The sequence below is a fragment of the Bos mutus genome, chromosome 5 (genome assembly GCF_027580195.1).
Source record: "Bos mutus isolate GX-2022 chromosome 5, NWIPB_WYAK_1.1, whole genome shotgun sequence".
NCBI lineage: Eukaryota > Metazoa > Chordata > Mammalia > Artiodactyla > Bovidae > Bos > Bos mutus.
Genome location: NC_091621.1, coordinates 36573705 through 36598194, shown reverse-complemented (window position 1 = coordinate 36598194; position 24490 = coordinate 36573705). Strand labels below are relative to the sequence as shown.

The 24490-nt window shown below is 37.1% G+C and overlaps 1 protein-coding gene across 2 annotated transcripts in view; it reads left to right on the top strand.

Moving 5' to 3' along the window:
• The window catches only part of NELL2 (neural EGFL like 2), a 460840-nt gene extending 439158 nt beyond the window's left edge, over positions 1 to 21682 (top strand). For both annotated transcript variants that reach the window (XM_070369964.1, XM_070369963.1), the window contains exons 18-21: positions 6119 to 6312; positions 8242 to 8418; positions 10135 to 10359; positions 20997 to 21682. In XM_070369964.1, the coding sequence (XP_070226065.1) occupies positions 6119 to 6312; positions 8242 to 8418; positions 10135 to 10359; positions 20997 to 21047 (647 nt within the window). In that variant the 3' untranslated portion in view covers positions 21048 to 21682. The remainder of the gene's footprint in view (positions 1 to 6118; positions 6313 to 8241; positions 8419 to 10134; positions 10360 to 20996) is intronic.
• The last annotated feature ends 2808 nt before the right edge of the window (positions 21683 to 24490 follow it).

Below are 24490 nucleotides of genomic sequence, written 5' to 3'. Positions count from 1 at the left end.
GAATTCCACACCCCTCTCTCCTTGGGGACCCCTAGACTCCTTATCAACCTGCCTAGGAACTGACTCTCTCACTATGTAGTAAAGAGCAGTAATGCATAGGAACCTGGAATGTTAGGTCCATGAATCAAGGCAAATTGGAAGTGGTCAGACAGGAGATGGCAAGAGTGAACATCGACATTTTAGGAATTAGTGAACTAAAATGGCCTGGAATGGGTGAATTTAACTCAGATGATCATTATATCTACCATTGTGGGCAAGAATCCCTTAGAAGAAATGGAGTAGCCATCACAGTCAACAAGAGTCCAGAATGCAGTACTTGGATGCAATCTCAAAAACAACAAAATGATCTCTGTTTGTTTCCAAGGCAAACCTTTCATTATCACAGTAATCCAAGTCTATGCCCCATACAGTAATGCTGAAGAAGCTGAAGTTGAACAGTTCTATAAAGACCTACAAGACCTTCTAGAACTAACACCCCCCCAAAAAATGTCCTTTTTATTATAGGGGACTGGAATGCAAAAGTAGGAAGTCAAGAGACACCTAGAATAACAGGCAAATTTGGCCTTGGAGTACAAAACAAAGCAGGTAAAAGGCTAACAGAGTTTTGCCAAGAGAACACACTGGTCATAGCAAACACCCTCTTTCAGCAACACAAAAGAAGATTCTACACATGGACATCACCAGTCAGTACCAAAATCATGTTGATTATATTCTTTGCAGCCAAGATGGAGAAGCTCTATGTGGTCAACAAAAATAAGACTGGGAGCTGACTGTGACTCAGATCATGAACTCCTTATTGCCAAATCCAGACTTAAATTGAAGACAGTAGGGAAAACCACTAGACCATTCAAGTATGACCTAAGTCAAATCCCTTACAATTATACAGTGGAAGTGACAAATAGATTCAAGGGATCAGATATGATAGACAGAGTACCTGAAGAACTATGGACAGAGTTTCATAACATGGTACAGGAGGTGGCGATCTAAACTATCTCCAAGAAAAAGAAATGCAAAAAGGCAAAATGATTGTCTGAGGAGGCCTTACAAATAGCTGAAAAAAAGAAAAGAAGTGAAAGACAAAGGAGAAAAGGAAAGATATACCCATTTGAATTCAGAGTTACAAAGAATGGCAAGGAGAGATAAGAAAGCCTTCTTCAGTGATCAATACAAAGAAATTGAGGAAACAATAGAATGGGAAAGATCAGAGATCTCTTCAAGAAAATGAGACATAAAGGGAACATTTCATGTAAACATGGCACAATAAAGGACAGAAACAGTATTAAGAAGCAGAAGATATTAAGAAGAGGTGGCAAGAATACACAGAACTATACAAAAAAAGATCTTCATGACTCAGATAACCACGATGGTGTGATCACTCACCTAGAACCAGACATCCTGGAGTGTAAAGTCAAGTGGGCTTTAGAAAACATCACTACGAACAAAGCTAGAGGAGGTGATGGAATTCCAGCTGAACTATTTCAAATCCTAAAAGATGATGCTGTGAAAGTGCTGCACTCAATATGCCAGGAAATTTGGAAAACTCAGCAGTGGCCCCAGGACTAGAAAAGGTCCATTTTCATTGCAATCCCAAAGAAAGGCAATGCCAAAGAATGTTCAAACTACCGCACAATTGCACTCATTTAGCCTACTAGCAACATGATGCTCAAAATCCTTCAAGCTAGGCTTCAACAGTGTGTGAATAGATGGAAAAGCAATGAAGAAATAAAGTAAAAAGCGCCCATCAGTTCTACAAAACATCTCTGGGAATGGCAAGCATCAGGGAAAGAAAGTGAAATTGTTAGTCGCTCAGTTGTGTCTGATTCTCTGCAACTCCATGGGCTGAAGCCCACCAGGCTAATCTGTCCATAGAATTTTTCAGGCTAAAATCCTGGAGTGGGTTGCCATTTCCTTCTCCAGAGAATCAAGGAAGGGATGTGTTAATCTCTTCTTTTCACAGGTGGAGAGGGTCTGATTCTCTGTGAGCTGAACAACAGCACTTTAGTTTAACAGTCAGACAGGGGTGGGACCTCTTATTGAATGATTATGATAACAGCAAGGTAAAGCAAGTCAAAAGCAGAGACATTACTTTGCCAACAAAGGTCCGTCTAGTCAAGGCTATGGTTTTTCCAGTGGTCATGTATGGATGTGAGAGTTGGACTGTGAAGAAGCCTGAGCGCTGAAGAATTGATGCTTCTGAACTGTGGTGTTGGAGAAGACTCTTGAGTCCCTTGGACTGCAAGGAGATCCAACCAGTCCATTCTGAAGGACATCAGTCCTGGGTGTTCTTTGGAAGGACTGATGTAAAGCTGAAACGCCAGTACTTTGGCCACCTCATGTGAAGAGTTGACTCATTGGAAAAGACTCTGATGCTGGGAGGAATTGGGGGCAGGAGAAGGGGACGACAGAGGATGAGATGGCTGGATGGCATCACTGACTCGATGGACGTGAGTTTGAGTGAACTCCAGGAGTTGGTGATGGACAGGGAGGCCTGGTGTGCTGCGATTCACGGGGTCGCAAAGAGTCGGACACGACTCAGTGACTGAACTGACTGACTGACTAAAAGCAAGTCAAGGAAATAGTTCCAACATGGAGTCAGAATTGGTTCTTCTCTGCAACATTACCACTCCCTATCAAAATCTTGCTCTTCATTATGTAAATAGCATCTACCAAATTTTCCAAGCCAGAAATCTAATCATTCATGACCCCTCTCTCTCCTTAGTCTCTGAAGCCGACAAATCACTAAATGGCTTTATCTTTGTTGTTTCTATGTGTGCATCCCCACTGCTACTATTAAGTACAGCATTATGCCTAAGAACACAGACTTGGAGCCTGACAGATTGGGTTCCCCTCTGTGCTCTATCTATACCTTACTAGCTGTGTGATCTTGAGAAAGTTATGCAACATGTTTCTGCCTCAGTTCCCTGATCTATACAATGGGGATTATAACTGTAGTTTTCACGGTTGTTGTGAGGATTAAATGAGTCATTATATGAATGTACTTAGACTTTGGTGTTTACTTTTATTATATGACCATCTCTTTCCTGGAATACTGAACAGTCTACTAATTGGTCTTATAATTGAAAGTTCTAATCCATTTTAAGTCCCTTTTCCAAAATGAAGCCAGAGGAATATTTCTAAAATGGATATGTGAATAGTTTTTTTGCAATTCCCTAAAAGGACATTTGATAGACTTCATTATAATGTTCAAATTTCTTATAACATGACCTTTAACTGAGCCCCGAGAACCCTTCAGCGTGTCTCCCCACTCTGCTTTCCCTGGCCATTTAAGTCATACCAACACTTTTGATTCTCTAATACACTTAATGGCTCTGAACTTTGGGGCTCAAACACACTCTTACCTCTGACTAGACCACTCTTTACCTCCTCTTTTCTTGCCTAAATCTTATCCATAATGTTTTTGCCACACCTGGAGAATGAGTATGTGGGCGGAAGAAAGATTCAGAAAGAGCTACCAATGTGATGTTGTTCAGTCACTCAGTCATGTCTGATTCTTTGTGACCCCATGGACTGCAGCATGCCAGGCTTCCCTGTCCTTCACTATCTCCTGGAGTTTGCTCAAATTCATGTCCATTGAGTCGGTGATGCTATCTAACCATCTCATCCTGTGTCTCCCCCTTCTCCTCCTGCCTTCAATGGTTCCTAGCATCAGGGTCTTTTCAAATGAGTTGGCTCTTCCCATCAGGTGGCCAAAGTATTAGAGCTTCAGCTTCAGTATACTAGTGTGATAGGAAGCAAGTAAATGAAATTTGTCAGGGAGAGGGAAGGACGTGTGTCAGAAACTGCTGTCAGCTGAAGACAGGAACTGAGACTTGACCACTGGCTTGACAACATTATTTCTCCAATCACTCACTAAAGAAATAATCAATATTTTTAAAGTTGGAATTTCTGTATACTATAGTATAATTTTCAAAGCAGAATATACACTCTTTATGTATATGTAATGTAGGAATCTTACAATAAAACTGTATATAAAAATAAATTCCAAAATTTTATACTACCATTCAATTGAGAATAGTTTCTGCACTGAGAAACCCAGTATAGATAACAAGCAAGAAAGGTAAGGTAAGTTCAAATTAATTCAAATCTCACAGGATAGCAAAAGGTAAGAGTTAGTCCACTATGATGTTTCTGCTTAAATATTAATATTTCTCCAGGTATGACAAGTACATGCCAACCATTGTTGTAAGCAACTTTTTATTCTATTTCCTGGTCGTTAATATACTTTGAGTACATATTCTCTTTGTACCTAAAAATCTTTTCTTCTTTGTCTGCTGCATCAAATCCAAGGACTTTCTCTGCTTTTAACCAAACAAACAAACCTGTTAGTAGAAATTTTACTTTAAATGTCAGGCAAAATGAAATGATTGTTCAAGTCCAGCCATTGCCATTAATGCAATAATGTTCTTATATTAGCGGATATTTAAAGAGTGAAATATATAAAACATATATATATGTAATGGATATTAAAAGATATATTAAGAGGTATTTGTAGAGATTGTGGTCAGAGAGACCAAACAACGATGATCAGTGGTGGTGTTTTTGCTTCCTATAATTGCTAATTATAAGAATATTTAATGGAGACAAATATCAACTCTGAGGATACTTTATTATTCCAAATAGAGCAAATATAGACCTGCTATATAAAGTTCATTTCCTCACCAAAAGAAAATTTTTTTCGATCTGATATACACATATATATCTGATATATAGGTGTATATATTAATACAGTTATATAAATGTATTTTTTAAGATTTTCATGTATTCTTATGCTGTTATTTTATTTTATCATGGTCTTTTTTATACAGTATTATCCTTGACATATCAACCTATAATAAAGTTTACTATAGCTGTAATAGAAATCTTTTCAGCTATCCTCTCAATTCATAGGTTTTGTTGATATGAGAACTAATAAAAATCAAAGTACATAGAAATAATCATGTTACTTATTATCAGGAATGCATATATGATAGAACTTAAATATTTAGGAATTGAAATGTGGCTAAAATATAATCTTGACTAGTTTATTTCCTCTACAATGTTGAAATCAAACCATTTAAGGAAGATAGTAAATCCTATAATTTTGAAGGAAAATCAGTGTACATTCTGCTGATTAAAAGCTATACATTCCATTTTCTCTCTATCCCACTTTTCCTGCTGTGATTTAGTTCTTTTTTCTTGACCTTTACTCAGATGAAATAGGAAATAAGTCCTTACTGCCACTCGTACAATATCCCTGGAATGATTTTGGCTTATGACCTTTAAATGATGGGGATAAATAAAATGAATCACATCTCCTCTCTTGGACCTGATCTGTGGGTCAACATATGTTTGCTTTTCATCTGTATGAAAATGCTTTAGGCTACGATTGCCATGGAGTAGCTGAAGTCAGGTGAAGAATGGGCAGGTGCCAATTGAGTCAGGCAGGAGATGAAATTATGATACGAAATGGGAAAGCTGAGAAGTGGGGAATTCTTTGTAAGGGATGCTGATTGCTTGTGATCACTTGCCTTTCCATGGCTGAAGGGCAGGGTGTAAGGACAGTGTGCAAATGCCTGGACCATTAAGGGCAGAACACCTGAGCAGAATGCTGGAAAGAGCTTACGTGACAGTGACATGGCTGTGAGAACAGGGCTTGAAACTGGATGAAAATGCCTCAGGGCTTCCATAACATTTCATCCCCCATGAAGAAGGGATTTTCTGGAAGCACCTTTTTAACATTGAGGATGATTTTGCCAATTAAAAAAACATAGGCACTTTTAGAATTTCCACTGCCAAACTGTGTTTGATATATTGAGTCCTATCCTTAACTTTTTAAAAAAAAAATATGTTTCATAAAGCCTAATGATATTTACAGAGATATAAAAGTTGAAAATCTAGCCAAGGTTATTTGGTGTTTAAAATCAAGTATGATATTTTCCTGTGAAATCCCAAGATCATTAACATTGCTTTAGTCAGCATTACTAGGAAATACATGCCAGTAAGATGAAAATTAATTTACAGTTGAGTGCTTTATGTCAGGAGACCACTTGCCTGATCGCAGTTATTTGAAACAGAACATATTCTGAGCACATTGCCTGCTGCTTTTTCTTGGCTGTAGATATTGACGAGTGTGGGACTGGGAGGCACAGCTGTGCCAATGACACCATTTGCTTTAACTTGGATGGTGGATATGATTGCCGATGTCCTCACGGGAAGAACTGCACAGGGGATTGCATCCACGATGGAAAAATTAAGCACAACGGTCAGATTTGGGTGCTGGAAAATGACCGGTGCTCCGTGTGTTCATGTCAGGTTGGTATAAACAAAGCACTGTAACCATTTTTATCAAGGTGTAATTTGCATGTATTTCAAGTGTACGGCTTGATAAACAAATGCATACATCTGATTAACCTCTGCACAATTAATATAACATAACATTTCCACCTACCCACGTTGGCTGGCCTCTGCCCTTTCTTAATCCCATAGCCCCAGACACAAGTAAACACTGTGTCCTATTTCTACAGATTAGATTTGTATTTTCTACAGCCTCATATAAGTGGAATCATATAACACAGTTGGCCTTCCATATCTGCAGGATCCACATTCATGGATTCAGCCAACTGTGGATGAAAAATACTTAAGGAGAAAGCTCCAGAAAGTTCTGAAAAGCAAAACTTTCATTTTCCTGACCCCAGCAACTTTTTACATAAGTTCTATATTATATTAGATATTATAGGTAATCTAGAAATAATTTAAAGTATATGGGAGATTATGTATAGGTTATATGCAAATACTATGCCATTTTATATAAGGGACTTGAGCATCCATGGATTTTGGTATCCACCTGCAACCTGGAAATAATCCCCCAGGTATATGAGTGAAAACTATACTTATTCTTTTGTGTCTGACATTTGTCTCAGCATTATGCTTTGACACTCAATTATATTCGTTACCTGTATAAGTAACCCATCCCTTTTTATTACTGAATAGTGTTCCTTTGTACAGAAATACCACAGTGTGTTTATCTATTCAATGATAGAATTTTGATTCTAACTAGGCTAATGTTTTTATAGGCACAGTATCATATTTGAATGAATGCATAAGTGAAGCCAGAATGAACATGCTATGGCCTGCAAGTGAAAAAACACCTATTTGGGTTATATTTCAGTTTTAAGAGGTGTTCTGTGTACCCAGTTGATAATAGAAATTTAAATTATAGTTAAATAATAATACCAAGGACTCAACTATTATTAAAGAAATTGATAACAGCTTGTACAAATTATAAGGTTAACATATCTATAAACTTAATAATATGTAAAACTTGATGACTACCTACCAAATATAAACATACAATCCATTACACAGAACAAACTTTAGTTAGTATTCAAATTACAAGTACATAAAAATTTATATATACATACACAAATTTATTTGCACATAAGAGCCATGCAGTGGTTATCATTCTATACTGGTTATTTCTGAAAAAAATTTTTCCAGTCAAGTCATTTAAACAGTAATGTGCAGAAAGAAAATTGGAAGTTCTCCAGCTTGAGTAATTTCTGGGTGTTAGCTACAAATAGGAATTTTAAAGAAAATCAGTTATATTGAGAAAACTGTGAGTTATCTCAAACTACCAAATCAACATCTGAAATTATAGCTATGGTGCTGATGCTCAGTCACTCAGTTGTGTCTGACCCTTTGTGGCCCCATGGACAGTAACCCACCAGGCTCTTCTGTCCATGGGATTTCCCAGGCAAGAATACTGGAGTGGGTTGCCATATCCTCCTCCAGAGGATCTTGCTGGCCCAGTGATGGAACCCATGTCTCTTGTATCTCCTGCATTGACTGGCAGAATCTTTACTACTAGCACCACCTGGGAAGCCTGATTTTAGATATATTATGTAATATACATGTATATATAGAGAGAGATAATTATGAATATAGATATATTATGAATATATCTATATATATTCCCCTGGAGGAGGAAATGGTAACCCATTGCAATATTCTTGCCTGGAGAATCCTCATGGACAGAGGAGCCTGGCAGGCTATGGTCCAGAGGCTCCCAAAGAGTCGGACATGAATGCAGTGACTTAGCACAGCACAGCACATATGTATAATGTATATATAGATGTTTATCTACATAGGTACTCACACGTACAGACACACCCACATACATATGATATCAGTATATTGAGAAACAGAGGCTTTTGGTAACTACTTTTTCTCCTTGTCATACAGAATGGATTTGTAATGTGTCGACGGATGGTCTGTGACTGTGAGAATCCCACAGTTGATCTTTTCTGCTGCCCTGAATGTGACCCAAGGTTGAGCAGTCAGTGCCTCCATCAAAACGGGGAAACCTTGTACAATAGTGGCGACACCTGGGTTCAGAATTGCCAGCAGTGCCGCTGCCTGGTAAGTTTGGCTACCTAAAGTTCAGGAAACATTACGCCCAGAATCAAAATAGGAAAGCAACCTTCCCTGCCCCTCCACCAATATTCAGTACCTGGCCATAGCATTGGAAGTTACAAAAGGTGAACCAGTTATGATGACAAGGTGATGGTTCTGCATTCACGACCTGAGAAGGAGTGTCCAGGGGTAGATGCAGTAAACTATGCCATGTCGTCTTTCAGGACGATCTCCAGAGCTCCAAAGAAGAAAAGGCTGTCCTCACTTTCCCAATCCCACTCAGCCTAGGTTTACTTAAAAACAGTAATGAACGAAACAATGGCATTCAAAAAAATCCTTTTTTCCAAGTAAACCTTTTGTTACTCCATTTCTGTCAATTATGCTCTGACTTAAAAAAAACAAAAACAAAATACCTTTTTTCTTTCTAAAAATTGTTACTGTCAACACTATTCCAGCGGGAACCCTGTTTTACACATAGTTTGAATTTGCAATAAATATTAGAATGTTAGAGTTGAATGTATATATATATGAAACTTCTGCTGGAAACAATAGGTTAAAAAGAAAATAAAGACTTGATAAGAAGACCCCAGTCATTTTTCATGTGGCCAGATTTTTTGCTTCTTTCTATGGTATAAATGAAAATTCATCTACACGTCTTTATAGAAGAAAGTTTCATAGATACTGCTAAGTCACTTCAGTCATGTCCGACTCTGTGTGACCCCATAGATGGCAGCCTACCAGGCTCCCCCATCCCTGGTATTCTCCAGGCAAGAATACTGGAGTGGGTTGCCATTTCCTTCTCCAATGCATGAAAGTGAAAAGTGAAAGTGAAGTTGCTCAGTCGTGTCCGACTCTTCGCAACCCCCTGGACTGCAGCCCACCAGGCTCCTCTGTCCATGGGATTTTCCAGGCAAGAGTACTGGAGTGGGTTGCCATTGCCTTCTCCAACATAGATACTAGTCTGAAAGTTAGGACTAGTTTCCTTTCTATTTGTGTGAGGATATTTTTAAGGCAATGCTTTTTTGTTGCTTCCTTTTTATACTTTCAACCCAAAAATCAATTGAAAGAGCAAGGTCAGTTTTGTGCCTGAAGGCTGCTTTCATCTCCCAAGACCATGAGACTCAGAATTATGAAGAAAATAGGAAACAGGTGGGAACTAAGTTTTAAAAAGATCCAGTTCACACAATTTTCCCATGTGCAATAAAAATGACTGAAATCAGCTCCTCGTTTTGTTTTTTTTTACCAAAGTCCATACACTGAGAAATGTATAAATGAACAAAGAAAAACTGTCAAATTTCCTTCATATTTCAATTTACTTTCTTGTCAGTGGACAAAACTTTCTTTTTGCAGAAGGGAATAAATGAGAAAGTAGGGTAAAAGACTGAAAGGAAGGAAAAAGCATCTCATAGGCAAAAAAGCTAAGTAAAAATCTCTTCTGTAGTAAACAGTTCTTTGTCATGGGAAAGAGAGGACGTGCCCATTCAATTGTTTTAAGAGAATTGGTTTTTGCTTTCCTTTATTGCTATTCTTATTTAACCCATGAAGACAGCTTCATAATCCATCTACAGTATAGATCTCATGTGTGGATTCCCTACCACATTCATGGCTGTGAAGGTCTAAGTATGAATGTCCATCAAAGAAATTGAGTAATTGAGTATTCAGTAAACACTGTGTTCCCTCCCTTCCCCTCCCTTTACCCTTGTCCATCTGCTCTCCTTATAGCAAGGGGAAGTTGACTGTTGGCCCCTGCCTTGCCCAGAGGTGGAGTGTGAATTCAGTGTCCTCCCCGAGAACGAGTGCTGCCCACGCTGTGTCACCGACCCTTGCCAGGCTGACACCATCCGCAATGACATCACCAAAACTTGCCTGGACGAGATGAATGTGGTTCGCTTCACTGGGTCCTCTTGGATCAAACATGGCACTGAGTGTACTCTCTGCCAGTGCAAGGTAAAACCCACTATATTCAAGTAGGGAGCACTTGGCCAGCTGTGCCCAGAAATCATAGATATTAATGTGGCCAGTGAGAAGCACCTTCCTTCCTTTTACTGTTCAGAGTTGGGAGGAGGACCACTCAGCTTAATTAGTGCCAAAGCTGACTGTCCTGTGCATCCTCTAAAGCATTTTCAGGGAGAAGGAGGTGCTTGGTCTGAAACCAGAATGATGGTTATTTATATCACTGGAACAGAAAGAACCTATGTAAATTGCCCTAAAGCATCTAACTGCACACATCTTTTTAAAAAAATAGTACAACACCAAGCTTCATGTTTCTTTCATGATAGAGGACAGTATTATTTTATTGATTTTTATCTAGTCTTTTTATGATATAAGATATATCAACAAGGTAAGCATACTGCATTTTCCAAAGTGAAAATCAATATGGCAAAAATGGGCATATTTCTTGGTCTGTTGTGGTCAGTTACATTGAGTTGAAAAATTTAAGACTTGTTTAACATATTTTATTCCTACAGCTGGAGAAAAATCATTATAAAGATTTTTCTTTTTATTCTCATAGGAAAATAAAGCATTATGTCTTTTACTTCACTAAGAACAAAAATACTGATAACGTAGACAGGGTATATAGAATTCAAAAATGGTGACAAACTTGAAAGCTTTCTGCTTGGATTATTGTTCCTTACAAATATTTGATTCAGTGGTCATTGCACTTCAGAGTCAAAGTTTTAGAGTCAACACTAAAACTAATACTCTGAAAAGCTTAACAACAACAAGAAAGCAAAGATGTCAGATTTTTCCCAGCATAGCACAGCCAGATATCTCTAACTGCTCTGGTTCTTTAAATGAACATTTCCATTAAAATTTTTTTTTTCAGTAGAGCAATTTAATTCCGATTCACATAGTACAAATTTCTTACTAGAGTGACTTGATGTAACAGGACAAAGAAATATGAAATGCTTTAAGTTATCTCAAACTATTATTATCTATTTCACACCGAAATTTCTAGCTCTTTCAGTCAATGCAATTTGTCAATCAAGCACAGCTTTTGGGGAGGAACATTTAATGGGGTCTTCTAAAAGTGCATTAGCACATTTGAAAGTTACTTTTACTACAAAAAGTTACTAGCAATGTATATGCAGTGCCACTTTAATATACATTTAATATGGATACATTTGAGTGCATTTAGTGGTGCATTATCTAGAAACTTCGGTATTAATGATTAATAGGGCAATACTTTCTGACATTCAATTGCCAAAGATATTTGAGTCTCTTTACACTCTTAATCTCCTAATAGATTATTGTTCTGAGCAGTGACAACAAAAATATATACTGAGTGATGCAATGTAAAACACACCAGATATAGCTCAGACAGATACTTCCAACAAGAAAAATGCAAACAGTAATAGGCAGAAAACATTACAGTATTTTCTGGGGGTAAAGAGTGTGAATGAGCTTGTCATGTACTGCCTTACAAACAAATAGGACTTTTTGACTCCTAGTAGAATTGTTTCCAGAAAGTGTATTTTGGCATTAGATTCATTTCTTGTCAGATAACTGCCATTTCTCAGAAGTTACTATTTGATGCCATTTCCCTTTTCCCTTCTTATTAAGTTGAGTTATAAGAATATGCTCAATGCTACCAAATGTATCCCTAATAGTCATTTTATTATATTTATTTTTTGCTATATTAAAAATAAAATTTATGCCAAATAGGCTTGAGAGATTGCATTGGAGGTAAGCATTCATCACAGTTCGACACTGTCAAAGCACTATTTGCATTTACTGTCTCTCCATCCTACCACTTCTGAGTTACTGGTGTAGTCAATAAATGCAACTTGTGTGGGGTGTTGTGCCAGGGTAGAATGATAACCAAAAACAGCAAAAATTGTTCCTGGAAATTTTTCCCCAACAGGTTATCGTCTAGAGCTCTGCTATCCGGTTCTGTAGTCAGAAGCCACATGTGGTTATTTAAATTCATTGAAATTAAATTAAAAATCCAGTTCTTCAGTCACACGAGCCACATTTCAAGTGCTCACATGTGCTCGTGGCTATCATAGTAGACAGCACATGCAGAGAACAATTCTATCATGGCAGAATATTCTATAGGAAAGCACTGGTCTAGAGGTGAAGAATGCGGCATCTGAAATCAGGCTACCTGGATTCAGAGCCTGGTCCACCACACTAGCAATGTCACCTCAAGGGACATTTATAAATCTCTCTGTGACTCTGTTTTTCTCACCTAAAACTTGGAATAAAAATATTACTTACATAAGAATAATTTATATTGCCTACTTGAGAAAGTTGCTTTAAGAATTAAGTGAAAGGCCCCCACAAAAAGTTTCCTACACGTTTCATACACATTCAGAGTAAGTGCTCAATAAATGTTGGCTATTATTATTGTTGGTAGTGGACAGCAGAAACATTAAGTCATGAAACAGAGACATTACTCACTGTGAAGGACACTCTGAAGGAAGAATGAACTGTGCTAAGAGGCTGTCCAACAAGTGAACCAATTTTACTTCCTGAGGAATTAAGAGTTAGCTGGGAGAAATAGGGTTAAGAGCTTCCCTTTCCTTTTTAAAGATATCTTTAAATTGCTTGCTAAGTCACTGCTAAGTCATTTCAGTCGTTTTCAACTCTGCGCGACCCCATAGACGGCAGCCCACTAGGCTCCCTCGTCCCTGGGATTCTCCAGGCAAGAAAACTGGAATGGGTTGCCATTTCCTTCTCCAATGCATGAAAGTGAAAAGTGAAAGGGAAGTCTTTTGGTCATGTCCGACTCTTCGCGACCCCATGGACTGCAGCCTACCAGGCTCCTCCGTCCATGGGATTTGCCAGGCAAGAGTACTGGAGTGGGGTGCCATTGCCTTCTCCGTTAAATTGCTTAGGTTAAAAAAAAAAAAAAAAATGTTTCCGTCACTCAGAAGTTGAATTCACATCAAAAATGAATTACTAATGCTGTCTTACCTAAATCCGATAGAAACTACACAACTCCAGAGAGCTTTCAGGCAATTGTGCTTTGAGTTTCAGGCTATAAAGAGAAATGTACCTAGTTGATAAATAAGGAAGGAGGAGATATTAGAGGGTCAGTCAGGCAAGAAAACTGGAATGGGTCGCCATTTCCTTCTCCAAGGGATCTTCCCAACCTAGGGATCGAACCCTGCCTAGTAGGCATATTCTTTACCATCTGAGCGACCAGGAGGCAAATAAAAAGTGAAAGTGTTAGTCACTCAGTAGTATCCAACTCTTTGCGACCCCATGGACTGTAGCCGGCCAAGCTTCTCTGTCCATGCAATTCTCCAGGCAAGAATACTGGATTGGGTTACCTTTCCATTCTCCAGGGGATTTTCCTGACCCAGGGATCAGAACCCAGATTTCCTGCATTGCAGGCAGATTCTTTACCATCTGAGCTACCAAGGAGTAATACAGTCAGAAGAGCTTAGTAGATCAAAAGAGAAGAAAGGATTATTCTATGAATACTGGAATGACTGGATAGCAATTTGAGGGATGTAAGTTGTATATACTAGTATGCTATGTATCAAAACAATTCCCATGTGGAAAAAGTGTTATATATTAAAAATAAATCAAAATAAAGATAAGTAATCAAATATTTATCAAAATTCTAGAAGGGAGATGCCTTTTCTAACATAAAAGTGATAAAATATACCTCAAAAAATTTAGAGCTTCTGTAGATATACAAAATTAGCAAAGTATAAAATCACAATTAGAGACTGGAAAAATATGTTCAGCAGATATGATATCTTTATTAGATTAAAAACATGAAAATTAAAAATACTTATTTTCCCATAAATAACAGAGAATGAATAAACAATTCACTAGCAACTGAACTAACTGACTGACTGAAAAAATACAACTGTTAAAAAAGAGGAGAGCATTCAGCTTTTAAATAATTGAAATAAATATAAACTAACATAATGATTTATTATTTCCACATACTACAGTAAAAAAAATTCACAATAATTTCCAATGTTAACAGTGATATAGTGGAATTGTAGTTTTTTTGCAGAGTTAGTGACATTGAAAAATACAATCAAGAGCCACACATATACCTCCTAGTCCCATCCCCATCTCCACAGAAATATCCAGAAAATCTTATTAATCCTGAGTCTCAGAATCCAACCAAAAGAAATAATCTAAAATATGGAACAAACTGTGTGCATCCTAATATTCACCTCAACATTAATTGGCATGCAGAATCAAAAAGAAACCAAAATACCCAACAATGGAAAGATGGTTAAATAAAGTATGATGAGGGCATGGCAGCCTACTCCAATATTCTTGCCTGGAGAATCCACATGGACAGAGAAGCCTGGTGGGCTACAGTCCATGGGGTCGTGAAGAGTCAGACACAGCTGAGCAGCTAAGCACACAGCATCTGATATAACATAAACTCCAGGAGGTAGTGAAGGACACGGAGGTATGGAGTGCTACAGTCCATGCGGTCGCAGAGTGGGACATGACTGAGTGACAGAACAACAACAAAATCTAACATATAATACTACAACTGTACATTATATGTAATTTTATGATTGCATCATTCAATCATTCAAGTACCAACAATGCTTATAATAAAAATTAAGATAAAAATACTGTGTGATTATATATGTACTTTGATTACAAGAAGGCTAAAAACAGAGAAATATGAAATGAAATCTATGAGGATATACTAAAATATTGATAATAGTGGAATTTAAAATATATTCATTTTTATGTAGATTATTTATAGACAGGGAAGCCTGGTGTGCTGCAGTGCATGGGGTCACCAAGAGTCAGACGACTTAGCAACTGAACAACAATTTATAGCACATATGTGTACATATATTATAATTACACATATATTTATTCTATCTGTCATATAATTTATAAATATTAATGTATTAATAACAGTATTTTATAAAAATTATATTAAATATATATGCTAATAAAATATTTTATGCTTTGTATATATTATATAGAAACATTTTACTGAAAGCTGAAAGTCAGCTGTCTTCTAATCTTGATTTTATAGAGTTTAGTATGCAGACTGATGAGGACTCCTTTACCAATAAAATACAGCCAGAAATAACAGGGTGTTAAGGAAACTCACTGTTATTGTGTAAAAAATAATTAGATTTTTATGGCAGTGGATGGTTACTATTCATAGCAGCCTAAGTTTCAGTAGATCACCTTTTATTCTAGGTTTTATCAAGGTAATGTTTGTTAAGGTCAAATACATAGCGATTTTGTGCAAATTTTTTATGTTTGATGAATCAAAATATAGAATACTTTCAACAGTCTAGCAAGTAACTTTTTGCCCCCTTCTAGGAGAAGGCAATGTCACCCCACTCCAGTACTCTTGCCTGGAAAATCCCATGGACGGAGGAGCCTGGTGGGCTGCAGTCCATGGGGTCGCTAAGAGTCAGACACGACTGAGCGACTTCACTTTCACTTTTCACTTTCATGCATTGGAGAAGGAAATGGCAACCCACTCCAGTGTTCTTGCCTGGAGGATCCCAGGGACGGGGGAACCTGGTGGGCTGCCGTCCATGAGGTCGCACAGAGTCGGACATGACTGAAGCGACTTAACAGCAGCAGCAGGCAATACCTATTCCTGTAGGAAACCTCAATTTTATTTCATTACAACAAATGTATTTTTCCTATTTAAAAATTCATATGTGTATCACACAGTATGTATTATTTTATGTCTAATGGTGAATTGACCAGTTTGTCATTAAGTAATGTCCCTCTTTATCGCTAACAAGATTTCTAGACAAGTAGTCAGTTTTGCCTGGTACTTATGAAACCACACACTATGTTTTGATTCATCAACTTTCAACCTGTCTATAGTTTTATATTTAGAATGCATATTTATAGATAATATATAAATAGTTCTTACTTTTTAATCCAGTGTGACAGTTTCTGTCTTTTAACGGAAGTGTTTAGTCGATTTATATTTGATATTGTTTTTGACATTCATGTATTTAGGGGCCACCATTTTGCGATTTGTTTTCTGCTTGTTCTATATGTTGTTTTTTTAATAATCTTATGTATGCAAGGAAAGTATCCACTTGCTTTCCTTCTGTTTATTTTTATATTAGTTTTATATAAGTTTTTCTATTCAATTTAATTTTTCTTTTAGATTCTTAATTATAACTCTTTATATTGTTATTTTTTGTTGTTGGCTTATGCAACAACTAAAATAATAATATAACCAAAAACCTTTGGTTTTTATAATTTTGACTATGATACACTTAAGTGTGATTTTTGTTGTCTTTATTCTCTTTGGGATGTGCTGGGTTTTTTGAATATCTAAATTGATTTTTTTTCACCAAATTTGAGAAAAAATTGACCATTGTTTCTTCAGATATTTTGTCTGCCACACTTTCTCCCTCTTATTCTCCCAAGACTCCAATCACCCATGTGTTATATGGTTTAATATTACCCTGAAGGTCACTGAGATTCTATTTTTATTTCAATCCTTTTCTTTTTGTTTTTTTTAAAGCAACTTAGTTTACAGTTTATTATAACTTCATCACTTCCACATTTGTGACGCATGTTAAAAATAGATTGCACATTAAAAACCATTTAAAATTTCCTCAGTAGTAGATTCTCCTTGTTAAAAATCAGAACTTAATAGATCAAACGAAAGTACCTCTGATTAGTCCCTTCTCCAATGCCCGCTGTCTTAGCCCTCTCCCTTGAAACAGTCACCATTAACAATGCTTCTAGATTTTTCTCCATAGGGTTGCCCCTATCTGTGTGCATATGTATTTTAACATAAATGATGGCTCCATTATTTCACTTAATAATATGACTTAGACAGTTTTTCATGTCAGTACTTACAGGTCCACCTCATTTTTAGAAAGTTACAGCATGATGTTCCACAGAAAGGGTGCACAATTATTTATTTAGACATTCCTCTTGTCATGAATATTTACGTTGCTTTGAATTTTTCACTATTGCAAATAACATCTCAGAGACCTCCAGGACAATATTAAACGCTACAACATTCGAATCATAGGGGTTCCAGAAGAAGAAGTCTTTTTGTTTTAAATATTGGATAATTTCTATATTTTTTTCAAATTTACAGACTACTTCTGCCATCTCTAATCTTCTGTTAAGCCCATCCAATGAATTTTTCATTTCAAATACTGTGCTTTTCAGTTCCAGAATTTTTATTTAATTTTATTTTTAGTTTCATTACTCTGCTGCAATTTACAACCTTTTCATTCATTATAACCTTTTTTTAAATTTTTCTTAACATCTTTGTACACATTTGTAATAGACACTTTCTAGTCTTTATCTGGGTTTCCCTGGTGGCTGAGATGGTAAAGAATCACTTTGTAGTGCAGGAGACCCAGGTTCAATCCTTGGTTCAGGAAGATCCCCTAGAGAAGGAAATAGCTAGTCACTCCAATATTCTTGCCTGGAGAATTCCATGGACAGAGAGGAGCCTGGTGACTACAGTCTTTATCTGCATTTATACCAACTGGATTAACTCTGAGTCATTTCTCTTTCACTACTTTTTCTCTTGATGAGTCACTTTTTTCTGTTTGTTTGTTTTTTCACATATCTAATAATGGTTATGGTTTATTGGATATTGTGGACAGAATATAGAATAGGTCCTCTATAGGTCCTCCATTCTGTTGGCTTCCCCTGAAGACTGTTGTCGTTCTAGCAAATTTCAAATTACAGCCAATAAACTTGCAATTGAGAAGGCTAGACTTTATATTAGTTAGATCTATTCCAGATGTACCCTTAGTTCTAGGGTGAATCTCTTAATCTTGAGACTGTTTTATTCCTAAACATGAAAGCCTGAAATTTTTTATCAGTCCCTTTTAACTTGGTAGGGCACAGATTTTAAGCACTACTACCCACAGGGAGCAGCATCTGAAATATCTGCTCAGAGCTTTCCAACTTCAAGCTGTGACTCTCTGATTGTCCTTTTAGAGTCTCCTCTGCAATTCAAAGACCAGCCACTGATTTGAGGGGAGTTTCCATGCTGATTCATTCCTTCCTTTCTAAGATATTTCCTTCTGAATTTCCAGGCACCCTGGCAGCCCCAAATGTTGTCCTCCAACATCTGAAGTCTATCAGATTGTGGCTTTCTGCTTGAGTTGTAGTTATCCTAAGTTTCACAGACTAGACAGTGCCCTAAGGGAAAATGCCAGGTAGAAAAGAATCTCACACAATACATTTTCCTCCTTTCAGAGATTGAAATTCCTCCAGTGTCTGCTTGCTTTTAGTCACTAATTCATTGATTTAAATAATTTTTATATTTTGTCCAAACTTTATAGTTATCCATATGAGAGACAGTCTTGTGTAAGTAACTATGCCATTACTGAAATTGGACCCCAGTGGAATATTTTATTACTCTTTCTTATATCAACTAGGTTTCCTTAACTGAGGAGCTATCAATGGCATGGTCTGTAGCATTCATGTTCCTATAGCAGAACATACTGATAGGGAATAAGAAAAACATTACTCGAAGATTTGGGGAAATATATCTTCTCTTCCTAAAACCTACTTATACTCCAGAAATTTCCCTAACTCTCTCTGCTCAAAATCCATACAGTCTGAGGAACTGATATTCTTGGGAACTGGTATACCTCTCCTTTCACTGGGTCAGTGAGTTGGGAAAGATCATGTGACCAGGTTATGGTTAGAAATCCTCAGCCTCTGAGCAAAACAACAAAGCTTTAAAACACTGCTAGAGAGCTAAGAAATGGTTGTCTGTCACACTTTTTTGCCATCAGAGTAAGAATTCTGCTTAATAACAATTAAAAGAAAGAGGGTTAAGTTAAATTGATAATATTCTTCTTGGATATAGACTGTCTTTTCTCTCATTTGGTAAGCTTTAACAAAGGCTAAAGTATTAAGGTCCTTTCTTAAGTTTTATCTGAACCTTTTGGTTTTATCATATTAAGGTCTGATACATTTTCAATCATGTAAAGTCAATTATCTGAGAGAATATATCAAATAGAAGATGAGCTTTAGAGTCAGACTAACCTGTATTTTAATCCCAGTTGTATCCTTATATTAGCTGTGAGACTTTGGACATGATATTTAAGCTTTCTGATGTTCAGTTTCTGAACCTAAAAATCATCACTATTAATAGTGATCCTACTGGGAATGCTCTGAGGTTGAAATTAGATAATGTATTTAAAGTTTCTGGTGAAGTTTCTGACACAGAGTATGCACTCAAAAAGTAGAAGGATATTATCATCTTGTGATTGTGTTAACAATGCTAACAATGATAACAATGCTATCATTATTATCAGCGAGCCACTGGAAGAAAGAGTGCAAAAATTCAAAAGAATAAGATACAATTTTTTTTTCTTTTCTGTAATACATTATACTATTTTGGCTGTCATTGTTCAGTTGATAAGTCGTGTCCAACTCTGCAACCTCATGGACTGTAGCACACCAGGCTCCTCCATCCTCCAGTATCTCCCAGAGTTTGCTGACACTATCTAACCATCTCTTCCTCTGCCGCCACTTTTTCCTTTTGCCTTCAATCTTTCCTAGCATCAGGGTCGTTTCCAATGAGTAGGCTCTTTGCATCAGGTGGCCAAAGTTTTGCAGCTTCGGCATCATTCCTTTCAATGAATATTGAAAGTTGATTTCCTTTAGGACTGACTGGTTTAATCTTGCAATCCAAGGGACTCTCAAGAGCCTTCTCCGGCACCACAATTCAAAAGCATCAACACTTCAGTGTTCATCCTTCTTTATACTATTTTTTTAATATAAATTTATTTATTTTAATTGAAGCTTAATTACTTTACAATATTGTATTGGTGTTGCCATACATCAACATGAATCCGCCACAGGTATACACGTGTTCCCCATCCCGAACCCCCCTCCCTCCTCCCTCCCCGTACCATCCCTCTGGGTTGTCCCAGTGCACTATTTTTTATACTATTTTGGTACTTTGTTATAAAAACCCATTATGCTTATTTGGCTCTTCCCTGTTTTCCTTGCCTCATCTCTATAGTTTCTTCACTTAGAATTCTTGCCAAGACAGAACTTTTTTAGGCGTCTTAACTACACAGAACTCTTTTCACTTTAAAGCCTTTACTAATTCTGTTCCCTGTGCTCTTGGCATAACTTTTCACAGAACTATCTTGAGGTCTTGGGTTAAACATCACTTCTATATAGAATTCTACTCTGGCCACCCAATCTAAGTAGCCAGACTTTTTATTAATCTCATAACATCACCTAGTTTGTTTCTTTTCTAGCACTTTTTACAATTTTTGATTGTACACTTGATTATTAATGGATACAGCTATAGGCCCTGTCCTGTGAGAGTAGCAACCATATCTGCTTTATTCATCAGCATGTCTAGGGCTCAGTTTACTCAGTGCTTATTTTGTGAATGGGCAAATAAAAGAACAAATGTGATCTAAGAGAGTGCCATGGAGTAAATAAAGCTGCTGCTGCTAGCCTATAATTTACCACAAATAACTGGCCACAGTTGGTTTTTAAGTGAGACATGAAAAGTGATTAGGACACTGAACTTTCAGGAGCATATAAATAACAAATACACTGTTCAGTTATGTGTAACAATCAGTGAGAACTGACTAGTGGCTTAAAAATTCATACTGTACCTTTTTCCCCTGTCTTTTCTCTAGAATGGCCACATCTGTTGCTCAGTGGATCCACAGTGCCTTCAGGAACTGTGAAGTTAACTGTCTCACTGGAAATTTCTGTTTAAAGAATGTTTCATTAAAAAGACCAAAAAAGAAAAAAAAAAGGTAAAACTTAAAGTGGATGATTTGTGGGCAGCTAAGTGCATCATTGTTATTAGCTGAGTGAACTTTCAATTATGAAATTCATGGAGCTTGAGAAAATCACAAAAGGAAAAGGCTTGGGGCAAAACTAGACCAGAATTCCACCTCAACGGTGTCTGACGTCAAGCGTGTGGAAGAATGGGTGTGAAATACATACCATGACATCATGATCCCTGGACATAAAGCCTGAGCTTATGGGGGCTTTGGAAACCTCTGGCTTCACTGGTGCAGAAAATACTCCTCTAGATCAGAATCTTCATGAATCAGTTCAGTTCTTCACTGCAAAAAATAAAATGTAAGGCAGTGATTGAGTTCTATTTTCAGAAGCAAAGCAAAGAAGCTATAACATGTTATATGTACAATATACACTCTGAGAAGAAATCTGAAACGTTATTGTCATGATAAAAATAATGCACAGGCATGGTTACTTAATATTTTCTAACAAGAGAACTCATCCCTATTTCCTTGTTTTACTGCACTTAATATTTGGTTGAATTTGTTCAGTATAAGCTCGTTCTTGTGTAAAATTAAATAAATATTTCTCTTACCTTATAACATGTCCCAGTGTTTGCTTACTGTGTTCCTTTTGCCCCACACATTCTTCAACATACAAATTGCTTTCTGGTTCTGCTGATGAAACACTCCCACCTCCCAAACTGAAGGTGATTTTTGCTATATTACATGCCAAAATGGGGGGTGTGAAGGATACCTTCGTTCTGCCCCTGTGGATTCCCCAGGTTGCCTTTCACCCTCCCTCATGTCCTGGGGACTGACTTATGCACATCATATTAATCGGTTCTGTTGTCCTCTGAATTCTGACTCAGTTTGACTAGTAGCGACCACCAGCAGGATATCAGAAAGAGAGAGTTTGGCTGTTTACTCTGCTGGCTCCTTTCCTGTCAGGTTACTGCCGTGATTAGCTGTGTCACTGAAGGTGATGTCTCCTGGCAGGTGGCCCTCCCTGTTCAGCTACCCTCTCCCGACTTCTATTTTGCTTCTTCTGGCTTCAGGGATAATAACAACTCTGGCTGTTTTGTCTTTGTGGGTACCTGCTCAGTTTCTTGTCTTCCCTGTTTCCTATAGCCTCTTTATAAATGGTCCTTTTGTTAAACTGTCTTTAATTAGCCAGCTTGAGCGTGCCATCTGTTTCCTGCCAGGATTCTGACTGATGTCCATAAGGAAAGGAGTATGTGAGAGTTGGGAATATCTTCAAAAATTTGTCCTTCACAATTTGATATACAAATTTAAAGAATCCCAATGTTAGGAGGGATTATGATATTACATGTTAAAATTTTTGATGCACTAGAATCTCAGGAGGAAAAAGTAAACTTACAGATGCTCAAATCAAGTGACCAAGTGAAGTCGCTCAGTCGTGTCTGACTCTTTGCGACCCTGTGGACTGTAGCCTACCACGTTCCTCCATCCATGGGATTCTCCAGGCAAGAGTACTGGAGTGGGGTGCCATTGCCTTCTCCAGAGGACCTTCCCGACCCAGGGATCGAACCCTGCATTGTAGGAGATGCTCAATAGTGATGGTAAATACAATATTTCCCTATTCGTATGTTTTGCACTAGGGTGAAAAAGAAATACAAATCTTATTAAATTTTAGTTGCATAGAGACTTCTTTAAAGAAAAAAGAATGGAAGTGGACAAGATGTAACTCCCGCAAGCTATGGAAAAGGTAAAGTGGCATTTAACTGCCTTTTCCCCATTGCTATGAAAATAACCTCATAGGAGCCGAGCTAAAGGATAATGTATAAATGTCTTAATATTTTGACATGTGTAGTATTTACTGAATGTGTCGATTCAAGTATCTCTCAGTATTCCCTGGACTTATAAATGCTCTTTTTTCTGCAGCCTTTTTATACTTAACTAAAAATTTCAGCAGAGCATAAAGTTTATTTTGAGCAGGTATTACTTACTGTGGAAACTAGCAATTTAGTCTCCAAAAAGATACTAATTTGAAAGTTTTTCCACGTATTTTTTCCTTATATAGATTTGGGGTTTCATGTAAATCTCCATAAAATATATATTTTATTAATACTTGCTTTTCTGAGAAAAGTATGAAATATGTGCATTTGCATGTGTGTGTACTTGTATACACACTCACAGTTTACATCCGTATACTTGTATATACTCATCATTTAGATGTTTTATGCCTTCTAGAAGAAGAAACGAGGTGGAATTGCACACTCCCACTCTATCATAAGTCTCTGTAGGGCTCTGAGTGTATTGGTGGTTTTCAGAGTCCGGTTTCTATAGACTTCTGAAAGAGAGAGAACTCATAACATTGAGAAGAAAAGAGGGAGAAAATAAGATTATATTCTTCCAAGGACTATTAAAGCAATAAATGTGTTCAGATTGAATTTTGTATTTCAAGGTTTATCCCATAAATAATAGATACTCAGGAGAATTACTGTTTACCCAGGCGAGCAGTAATCAATTGCTTCTTAAGGACTTTGTTCTTTGAAAACAAGGTTGTTAAATGCCTTATTTCTTACTCTGGAGATAATTGGCAGAATGCCATGGTTGAATTATGCCAGTGTTGTGGGGAAGTGAGAACTAAGAGGCATGAATTTAATTTGGGGGTACTTGGCTCTTTTAAGAGCACCTTTTGGTGGAAAAAGTCTTTATTACATTTCCTTTATTTTCCCTTTTCTGAAAGAAAAAAAAAACACAAGAATATTTGAATATTATTCTTTGGTAATTCATGAATGGTAATCCATATTATTTGTCATCCTTTTTGAAAGACTACAATATTGCTATTTCCTTTGCCTTATGTGGTGGTAAGGAGAATCACATATAATTGTTCAATATGATCCAAGCAGTATCATCTAACTCCTTTCATCTCTTAGTAACTTGGTTAAGACAAAGTTGAGACACCTTGTAATCGCCTTAAAAAATGAATGGTATATCAAAGCTCTGAAACAGCAATCGATTCTCTGTATATTGGAGTAGCAGAAGTTATTCAGTTGAACAAAACTGAAATTACATGTGCGGAATAAAAAATAAGCTTTAAGTCACTAAGGATTACCCCCAAAGCTCCATGTTTCTGACTAGTTAAGATTCCTCTGGAGATCAACAGGTCCCAGAGACACTTGCATGGTCCCAGTCCTGTTAACCTAGCACTGAGCACTGATAAGATCAACCTTTATTAGAGCAAGACTTTTTTGTTTTTTTATTTTTCAAGTGTAAAGTGTTAGTGGCACAGTGGTAGATTGATCTCAGAGAGATTCATGCCAAAAAGATCCCTGAAGGCAATAAGTGAATGTTGTGCTCTGTATACACTTCATTCACTGAACACTGCCCCTGTGCAGTCACTCTGTTGCAGTCAA